We start from the raw sequence: 10278 nt of genomic DNA, 5'->3' as shown, positions 1-10278 counted from the left end.
CAATGGACAAGTGTGAACACTTTCAAAAAAATTAATTGCACGGGTAATATGAAAAAAAATCAATTAATATTTTCTTAATTTAGTAAGGTGATCAACTAATATGAGACACAACCAGTAAACAAACACTACTTATTTATGATTTTTTAAAAACCATACCAAAGAGAGAAACATGATTTGTAATATAGAACAGAGGAAATACATACATTATGGATAAATATGTTATTAGTGTGAAATTTAAAATTCACAAATATATAATGCATCTCAAATTCTTTGGCTCAATTTTTTATTTGTATTAAAAAAAAAAAACTACTTAATGTATATAAATAATTTATTCAAAATTCTTAGATTATGTTTTGTAAAATTCAGAAACCATAAATTTAAACTCGCTCTTTGATTAGATCTATTTGGTGATCATAAGATTACAAATGAAAATTAAAGAACACATTTATATCATAATATAATATGAAAGGGGTATATTTTAATTGAAAGAGTATATTTGAACCATAACTTACACTCATAAAGAGTACATTTAGATTAAAAATATAACAAGAGATATAAGTTTAAATTATTTTCAATAATACAAGAATATATTTGACTTTTTTATAAATTAATTAAGTTAGGCGCAAACTGACGGAGACATATATTTTAAAAAATGATGTCAACGATCTACTCCCGATATGCAGCCAATCGAAGCTAACATAAAATAGTACTAATCATGAAGTCATTATGTTGAATCGAAAATGCATATAATATAAAGTTTTCGTCGTATTTCGAAATTTGTAGACACGCTTTGATTTTATTTATATATTTTCACTTAACAACTCCACCATAACAGCAGAAAACCAGTGAGGTAAGTTCATACGCTCTCTATTTCCAAAGGTTATTTTTATTTTGGATTACTCAACTTTATAAGATATATATTTTTTTTATATATATACTTTTTACATGGATATATGCTTGGTTTTGACATTTTGTGATTTCATCTTTCTTGGGTCCCTACATCCCCATGATTTATCATGAGTGGGTCTAAATGGGTGTTTGTTTCTGTGTTACTTCACGAAAAATGATCTTTAACGGCAAATAAATTAATAGCTATAGCTTAATTGCTGCTAAATATGTATTGTTAGAGACTTTTTGTTAATGTCCCTAAAGCGTATAGTGATATTGAATTCAATAACAATTAGCTAATGCTAAGATATTAGCAATTTTTGTTATATTGTGTATATATATTTCAATTTTTCATATGTTGTATAGCCTATAGGGTATTTGGTTCAATTGTAGAGATGAATTTACTCTAGATCAACCTCTGTAATTAGAATGTTCATTTATAAAGAAAATGATTTTCTCGGTGAAAAGCATTTCCTTCATATATACTCCCTCCGTTTCAAAAAGAGTGATCTGATTTGACTTGGCATGGAATTTTAGAAAATAAAGAAGACTTTTGAATCTTGTGGTCCTAAATTAAAGTTATGTCAAATGTACTAAATTGCCCTTCAATTTTGTGACTTTAAACATGCCACATGAAAAGCTAGAATTAAAATGTTACCAAAAAAAAAGAGGCATTCTTTTTTAAACAGACTAAAAAAGAAAGGAGATCATTTTTTTTTTAAACGGAGGGAGTATATACCAAATACAGCCCTATAACAATTACTTTTGAAGAAGCAATGCTTTACTATAATTCTTCATGTTGGATATGTGGCAGGTGTTGAACAGATATATATTTCTGTATCTTTTAAGTCCTCTGCAGGACAATGCTTGCTTTAACGGGCTGTTTTCGTTCTATGAGATCTCGACGTCCACCTGGTTTCGAGAACCATGATTTACTAGCTTCTGAGACTTCATGTAAGTTAAAGAATGCCTCTTTACCTTGAACTTATTATGGTAAATTGTAGTAAGTAGTATTCTTTTAAATGTTTCACCAGTAGTGTTTGTTGGACATATACTGATCAGTGTTTCATCTGCTGTTCATGATTTTGTATCATATTTGCATCGCCTTTAGTAGAGCATTGTCTCGCTTATCCTTCTATACTAGTAGTCGTAGTATTACTCATGTTGTTTCTTGTCCTTTGAGTTTGGTTTATTACTATTTGATGTTTCTTGTACTTCGATTATCATATTATTTTGTTGTAATTACTGTGTACGGAATGATTTGTTGTCATGTTTTCTATAGTGTTTTTGCCATGCTTCTTCACTTTCGTTATGTTTTTCTGTACTGTCTTTTTTCTTGAGTTGAGAGTCTATCGAAAACAACCACTTGATTATCTTCAAGCATAGTAGTGTGTGTGTGTCCATGATTTTTTTTTGTTTGTTAAGCTGTGTAATTAAGCATCTTAGAGTGCTCTGATCTTCTGTTGCAGTTTCTGTTAATGAAGTGGATGCATTGTATGTTCTGTATGGAAAACTTAGCAGTTCCATAATTGATGATGGTCTTATTCATAAGGTAATTTTCATTATAAAAAGTTCAATCATTAGGCGTAAATTCACAAGAGGTCACTGGTTCAAGCTGTGGAAATAGTGTCTTGCAGAAATGCAAGATAAGGCTGCGTACAATAGACTCTTGTGAGATTGATTTAATTATATTTCTTCTACGCAGGAAGAGTTTCTCCTTGCACTCTTCAACTGTAGCCTTAAGCAAAATCTTTTCGCACAGAGAGTACGTGTTTCATCTCTCTGACATAATTCATTTAACATTTGTGTGCCAAATTGACTATCTGGAAAAACATTTTTGTAACGAACAACTTGCAACATCAACATGCATTCTTAAAACTGTGAAAAGTTCTTTATTTCATGTTGTATCATTGTCTAGTATCTTGATCTTTGTCGTTCTCCAAACATGAATCTATTCCTTAATTCTTATCGCCTTATTGCAGTTGTTTGATTTGTTTGATATTAAGCATAACGGAGTTATTGAGTTTGGAGAATTTGTTCGGTCATTAAGCATATTCCATCCAAGGACTCCTCAAGCAGACAAAATTGAATGTAAGAAATATGTTTGAGATTTCTCTTATAAGCCATATTTTCTTGTACTTAAAAGTAGAGCAAGCAACATGTTAAGGCATTTTAGTATAGCTGATACTAACTTCAGGCATAATTTTGTTTCAGTTGCATTTAAGTTGTATGACTTGAGGCACACTGGATTCATAGAACGCGATGAGGTGAGTAACCTCTACAGAAATATGTTAGTACGTATTTGCTTGTTGTCTAGTTTCCCCCTTTCTTCGATTTTTTACCTGTTGTTTCCTTTGCCTCAGTTACGCCTTTTCTTCTCCTTTTACTTTTAACATGACTTCTTCATTACTGCATTTCCTTTCCATATATACTTGAGTTTGATATGTTTTACTTGAGCCGAGAGTATATCAGAAACAACCTCTCTACCTTCACATGGTAAGGGTAAGGCTGCATACACACCACACACCCTGCCTAGACCCCACCTGTGGGATCACACTGGGTTTGTTGTTGTTGTTTTTAACTCAGAAATCCTCGAGGGCTAGTGGTGCACGGTTAATAGTACACAATACTCTTGACACAAAGTGTTGAACACAGTCATTGTTATACTTCTGTATTACATTGTTGAATAACTATCACTACTGTTGAACTTGTAGTTGAAGGAAATGGTATTTGCTATACTGAAGGAATCAGAATTGATACTTCCAGATGACGCTATCGAAGCAATTGTTGATAAGGTGAAGAAGAGTGATCACTTTACTCCCTTGTTAGTCATGTATCCTGTCTAGTTTCGATATGCTCTGATGTCGATGATATAATAAACAGACATTCGTAGAGGCTGACACGAAAGGAGATGGACGGATTGATCCAGAAGAGTGGAAGGAATTGGTCACAAGATATCCTTCTATCATCAAGAACATGACTCTACCATTCCTGAAGTGAGTTGGAAATTCTGTTTATCTGATATTGAAGAAATAATGGTCGAAAACACACCTCAACTATCATTTCTTCGGGAGTTTCACTCTTTTTTTCTACCTAAATTATCACCATCTATGTATTAAAAACACCTCGCAGCTGATTAGACCAACTACTATCATTAATAGTTGGTCTAATCAGCTTCGAGGTGTGTTTTAATACACATAGAGTAATAGTTCAAGTAGTAAAGAAAACAACTGGTAGTTGGAGTGTGAAACTCGCGATAATTCAGGTGTGTTTTTTGACCATTATTAGCTCAATATTGAAACATGACTCCTTCATTTTATAACTAGAAATTGTTGATGGCATTTCAGGGAAATAACTCAAATGTTTCCAAGCTTTGTGTTGACAACTGAAGCTCAAGATTCACAACTAGTGTTTGAGTAACTGATCAACAAGTTTTATTATTATTATTAATCTGTTGTCTAATTCGTGAGAAAAAATGGTCCTTAATGTATACAATATTATACAATAGTATACACAATTATAAATATTGTATACTAGGTGTGCAAAAATATTGCCCACAACTTACCTTTTATATACAAATTTATACATCGTTATACAGTTTTAAAAACTGTTTTTACAAACTGCACATTTTTTTTGGTCAAAGATTTGCGAGGTAAGTTATGAGCTATATAATTTATTGTGATACAAGTTAGAGAATTGTATTTTTCTGAAATTATCCCTATTTTTTTACTGTCATTTTTTTAATTTTGCTATATTATACATATGCATTTTTATAGTATAAAAATCGTCAAATGTGTTTGTCTTGTTTTTCTCTTTAGTTTGTTTAAAAACATGTTTCTTTTTACAAGTCTTTAATTTCAACTTTCGATGTGACATGTTTAAGAGCAGGGGCGGAACCAACAAACTGTTAGGGGGTTCCCTCCGACAGAAAATATTACTCCTACTTACATGGTTAAAATTATTTTTATGCATATATAGTAAATGTCGAATCGCATTCAATTAGTTTGTGTATTTACTTCTTTAGATTTTTAACCCCTTATTAAAAATCCTAGTTCCGCCACCGTTTAAGAGTTAACTACAAAATTAAAGGACATTTTAATATATTTGATATATCTTTCATTTAAGACCACAAAAATTTCAAAAATATTCTTCATTTTCTTAAATTGCGTGTAAAATCAAAACATGATAAACAAATTAAATCCGGGGAATATGGTTTTTGTAAACAAATCCTAGGTTGGAGACGTATTTTTTTTTAGTCTCATATACAAGGAATTGATGAAACATGAGCCAATATAAAATAATATATCTCAATATATTGGCTATTATTTCTGGAAAAATTAAGTAATTACATGGCTTAAGATAACATAATCTCTAAAAATTCCTACCATTTGAATTAATTACAACAATTCCTTTTTTTTCTTTCTCTCTTAACATCCGAATACATCACTCGATCTCTATCAGATACATTACAACTTTGGTAGTGTACAATATATCTGATACATAACTCCAATAATTTCAAACCTAAATCAATATGAATCTGATTTATAATAATGTATCTGATACATGACTCATGTATCGTATCGGGCGTCCACAAGTTTTGGAACATCCGAAATTATTGTAATTTGAAAAACTTTTGAAATATGAGGTTATTAACGTCCAAATTGTTGGAGTTTCTATACTTTACACATTTTTGGGTGGCCCACAAAAAGGTAATCACTGGTGACAGATAACATACCACAATTGCACATGGGGTTTATAAGATAATCTAATCACAGTGAGTTGTAGACATGTTCATACACTTTCCAGCTACTAAATAAAAGACATAAAAAACCATCACATTGCTTCTTCTTAACAGGTTTTACATTGAACCAACATAGAATAATCAAAGCATAAATAATGTAATTAGAATCTTTAAACAATATGATTGCACTGCTGCTAGTTACAAAGAATAAAAGAACGAATAAAATGTCACTATAGGTTTCAGCTAAATGAGCTATTATTCATCAACTATCCCTTTTTCTTCACGACGGAAAACATTCCACTCGCTTCAGAACTCCAGTTAGAAAAATATAAATATTCCGACCATTCTATGATCCTAGTAATATACGCGGAATCCTTACCCCAGAAAGAAAAGATTGATGGTCTACACGTTGGTGATTAGTAGTCGAACCAACAGGTGGAATGATGAGACCACTAAAAAACATGCAGTTAAAAGAAGCATACTGAACTATCACTTTGATTCCTTCGATCCTTCATAGCCGTAGGGGTTTTTACTGGCCCAGTTCCACTGATCCCGGCACATATCTTCAATGCCATATTTAGCCCTGAAATATAAGCCAGACATTTAGTAGATCAGTATATGTCATAGAGAAATGAGAGGCAGGAAAGTTCTTAAGTAATTAGATTGATTAGCAACCAGACAATTGAAAAAGTGATATATTTGTAACTATCACTTACCTCCAATTCAATTCTCGTTCTGCTTTCTCTGTTGCTGCGTATACAATTTCAGCATCCCCAGGTCTTCGACCAGACATCACCAGTGGAATTTTCTAGTAAAGCAGAACAAGAAGTACTTAGTGCACCAGGAATACTAATTAGTGTTACAATTACAATTAGTCTGTTCCATTGTTAGCAAAGTCTTTTCACAGAAAGTGACAGGTCAGAAATATACAGTGAGGAGATTAAAGAGAGCTGGAATTATGTGTGAACCAAAGGGAGCCTTTCAGATTATAAGAGACGTATCAGATGTCCTCTCAGATGAGAAGAACTGGAAAGCAACTCTAGTACTCATTCGTATGTGCAGGCATACATCTCTCAGATCAGAAAATCAAACAACAAGCATTCCACTAAAGAGGCTTAACTTCAAAAACTTTTCAATATGCACCACGCCAATCTATTTCATTATAATTCGATCTCAGAAAAGAATCAGGCTCACTATTATTATAATTAGTAAAAATAATAGGGCCTTCTATTTACATAACAAGCAAAGGCTCTTGCTCGAATGTGTCATATGTCTACCTCTCTTTCCATTTATAAAAAGTTAAACTCACTGAACTGGACGTTTCCACAGAGACGCCCAAGGATGAATGTAAAAGTACACTACCTTTCCTGATGCCTTCTCAAATGCTGCCACCACTTCCAAGACTGATGATCCTTTCCCAGTTCCCAGGTTGTAAACTTCACAACCTGAAATGTTAAAGCAAAATCATAGGTAGAATCAACATCAAGCAGAGAGAACTTTTACCCCTACACTTACTTAGATAGGTCATGATCACTTTATCATCCAACAAGAATAGAAGTGTCTTTAAAGACATCCAAATGATGTAGCTCCAGAAATGTAAAGACAAGCCACACTAGAACTAACATGATTTAGTTAAACAGAAACATCCTAGAAGAAGAATATGATCACACCATGATCAAAACTTGTTGCTTACAACAACAACATACCCCGTGTAATACCAAAACTTGATGCTTCTAACATAATAATATTTGTCTGGGGATATTAGTGACACTGTCATGTTTAACCATGTCTAGAGAACACAAGGAGTAAAAGCGACATAGAAAATTACAACTTTGTGCTTTCACCAATGTAAGAACAAGAATCCAACAGCAGAATTGAAAAATATATTTCGGGGAAAACAGTCTTCAAGAAAGAAAAGTTTGAGAGCCTTGTGGTAATGGATTCTGAAGCTGCTGGGAAAATTAGCACCAGATAACTTAAACAGAGAAGTAGCAATCATAAGAAGTAGCAAGTACTCACCTGTCGAAGGATCAAACAGCTTCCGCAAGGCAGCAATATGGCCATCCGCTAAATCAACAACATGAATGTAATCCCGTACCTGAAAATATCAGCAAATGATCACTCATATGTTCAGGCAAAAGACAACCACATTTTCTTCCTATTAGTTTAACTAGAGAACTCATGGTGCACCTCGATTTGATGTTTTTTTCCGACAAGCTAACTAATGGTTGAGTAAGAAAGAAAGTTTCCATCCTTTTTCTATTTTTGTTCGAAGGTACGTGGGTGAGAAAGAGCAGGAAAATAGTAAGATGACAATGAGTCCACATTCATAGTTTCATGTAGCTAGACAGAGATTTCTAAATTTGAGTGAGCTAATTTTGTCATAATCTAGAACACTGATAACAAACAACTCTGACAGTCAAAAATTTTTGTCTCATAATAGTCTTATCAGAAGTTAAAACATTAATAATAATCACTAAGTGTTGGTTAATGAAAGTTTGGCCATACCGCAGTGCCATCCTTTGTTGGATAATCAGTTCCATAAACTGTCAGTGCTGGTCTCCTGCCAACAGCAACTTGTTGAACAAAGGGCATGAGGTTGTTTGGAATTCCACGTGGATCATCACCAATACAGCCACTTGGATGTGCACCAATAGGATTGAAGTACCGCAACAATATGACTTTCCATTGAGAGTCAGAATGGTAGACATCTCGGCAAATATCTTCAGCGAAGAGCTGAAAAATAAGTCTATTTAGCTTTTAAGTATAAACACACAGCATACACATAACCAGAATTTTGGTTATTCAGGAAAAGAGAGAACACAAACACCCCCCACACCCCACCCTCCTTTAAAAGAAAAGGACAAGGGAAGGTATAAGACTTGGCTGCTCAGCAGCCTCAATATAGAGGGGCAGTCAATGAGATACCCTTTTTAGATTTTAGAATCATAGATATCCGCTTCATTAAACCAGCTGAGCACTGAAATAACCAGACGAGACAACTCAAAAAAGATACCTTTGTCCTTCCATAAGGATTTGCAGCACTTATGGGAGATTCCTCAGTACAAGGAACCTCTTTTGGCCAACCATAGACAGTAGATGATGATGAGAACACAAGCTGAATAGTTGAAGACATAAAACCAGTAAATACAACAAGTTGCAACAAAGAAAAGATGCATTATTAAGATAAGCAAAAGAGTATAGAAGAAATACATTTTTGCATCCACGCGTTGCCATGACTTCCAGCAGGGTAATTGTCCCTGTAATATTGTTGTTATAGTACATCAAAGGTTTCTGAACACTTTCACCCACTGCTTTTAGTCCAGCAAAATGTATAACAGCATCAAACCTGCATTACATATGTAATAGATGCTGAACTAAAGAAATAAAGTAAAGCAAGGAAACCGATACCCAAATATAAACATTACAACCATCATGTTGGAAAATGCCAGACAAGACCAAATTTTCCAATAAACAGTGCCATAATTCATCATGATTATCAGGTTTTCAGCATACTGCACTGTGGATAAAACAACATGGGCTAGAACAACAACAGAACAGTAATCAATAAAGAAGAAGGTAGTACAGAACTTACTTGTTAGACTCGAAAAGCTTTTCAACTGCAGGCTTATCACGCAGATCAATCTGACGTTCAAAACAACAAAAACCATAGAAATCAGGAACAGAAATACAGCAAATGAAACAACAATCAAAAGCTTGACACTACAAAACACTCTACAAACATATCACAGAGCAGAAAAGTACCAAATCCTACAGATAACTGAATTCAAAAGTTCACATCGAAAAAAACTAAAAATCACGATAGACCCAAATCACCACCCATTATAAGAACACAGATGCAACAATTTCCAACCCAATCTTTACATCCAGATATACCCGACTCCACATATTCAATAAAATCACCGATTCAAAAGAGAAAAAGAACCCACATTGTAAAACAAAAGGTTAGACCCAAATCGACCCGCAAGTTCCTGAACCCTTTTGATTGCAATTGCAGATGAATTATCCAAATTATCAACCACCACTGTCTTATAACCACCCAACAGCAACTGTAACACCGTGTGACTCCCAATATACCCAGCTCCACCCGTCACCAATATATTCTTCGACATTGATCCAAATCACAATAAAAAAAAAACCAAAAATTCAAGAAAAAGAGGTTCGATTTGAGGTTAGAGAATGAAAATCTGATGTTTTCGGACTTGAAACAGAGTCCAAAGTCTACTTTATATAACGATGATTTCTGAGAAAAAGAATGATGTCAGCTCTTCTCTGTCATTGGGTGTAAAGAATACAAATCAAAGAATAGTTTTTAAGGAAGAAAAAAATGGCCATGTGGGAAGGAAGTTTCATCACGTCGGCAGTCTGTCAAGAAAAAAAAATGTTTTGCATCGGCGGCTGTTTATACTACAGAGTTACTCCTCCCTCATTATTACAGTAGGTAATGGAAATGAAAACACACCATTAGGGGTAGTTTCGATGCGGATTAGAGTTACGCACTTATTAATTATAATAATTATTTAGTTACTAATTTTTGGGAACGTGGTTGCACATTTGTCCCTTTTAATTACTATAAGATTTGTATATACTTAAAAGAAAATTAATTTTAGAATAGAAAATATATGTGT

General features: G+C 33.5%; 2 protein-coding genes across 2 annotated transcripts; one reads left to right on the top strand and one right to left on the bottom strand.

Moving 5' to 3' along the window:
- Positions 1–1702: 1702 nt before the first annotated feature.
- Positions 1703–4386, top strand: LOC125862254 (calcineurin B-like protein 4). Its single transcript, XM_049542285.1, has 8 exons — positions 1703–1842; positions 2358–2440; positions 2594–2653; positions 2871–2979; positions 3103–3155; positions 3603–3683; positions 3772–3884; positions 4236–4386. The coding sequence occupies exons 1-8, from the start codon at positions 1752–1754 to the stop codon at positions 4306–4308; spliced, it is 663 nt and encodes a 220-aa protein (XP_049398242.1). The 5' UTR covers positions 1703–1751; the 3' UTR covers positions 4309–4386.
- Positions 4387–5768: 1382 nt separating this feature from the next.
- On the bottom strand, positions 5769–10066 carry LOC125863010 (UDP-glucose 4-epimerase GEPI48-like). The gene is made up of 9 exons (XM_049543146.1): positions 9580–10066; positions 9225–9274; positions 8843–8978; positions 8646–8747; positions 8138–8365; positions 7649–7727; positions 6992–7074; positions 6346–6437; positions 5769–6212 (listed from the first exon to the last, which is right to left on the bottom strand). Exons 1-9 carry the CDS (start codon positions 9760–9762, stop codon positions 6119–6121), a joined length of 1047 nt encoding a protein of 348 aa, XP_049399103.1. The 5' UTR covers positions 9763–10066; the 3' UTR covers positions 5769–6118.
- Positions 10067–10278: the final 212 nt, after the last annotated feature.

Source organism: Solanum stenotomum, chromosome 4 (assembly GCF_019186545.1).
Source record: "Solanum stenotomum isolate F172 chromosome 4, ASM1918654v1, whole genome shotgun sequence".
NCBI classification, from domain to species: domain Eukaryota; kingdom Viridiplantae; phylum Streptophyta; class Magnoliopsida; order Solanales; family Solanaceae; genus Solanum; species Solanum stenotomum.
The sequence above is the reverse complement of the archived record's forward strand: the minus strand, read 5'-3'. Positions and strand labels throughout refer to the sequence as shown.

What these genes read in the sequence shown, in the direction of transcription:
- LOC125863010 (XM_049543146.1), bottom strand. Translation starts at nt 9,762, where the DNA reads ATGTCGAAGAATATATTGGTGACGGGTGGAGCTGGGTATATTGGGAGT. An exon ending in ATCCTTATGGAAGGACAAAG is followed by an intron (nt 8,366 to 8,645) that starts GTATCTTTTTTG and finishes CTTATTTTTCAG; the next exon opens with CTCTTCGCTGAAGATATTTG. An exon ending in GCTGTTTGATCCTTCGACAG is followed by an intron (nt 7,075 to 7,648) that starts GTGAGTACTTGC and finishes TTAACATTTCAG; the next exon opens with GTTGTGAAGTTTACAACCTG.
- LOC125862254 (XM_049542285.1), top strand. Translation starts at nt 1,752, where the DNA reads ATGCTTGCTTTAACGGGCTGTTTTCGTTCTATGAGATCTCGACGTCCA. An exon ending in AAAATCTTTTCGCACAGAGA is followed by an intron (nt 2,654 to 2,870) that starts GTACGTGTTTCA and finishes GCCTTATTGCAG; the next exon opens with TTGTTTGATTTGTTTGATAT. An exon ending in TCAAGCAGACAAAATTGAAT is followed by an intron (nt 2,980 to 3,102) that starts GTAAGAAATATG and finishes ATTTTGTTTCAG; the next exon opens with TTGCATTTAAGTTGTATGAC.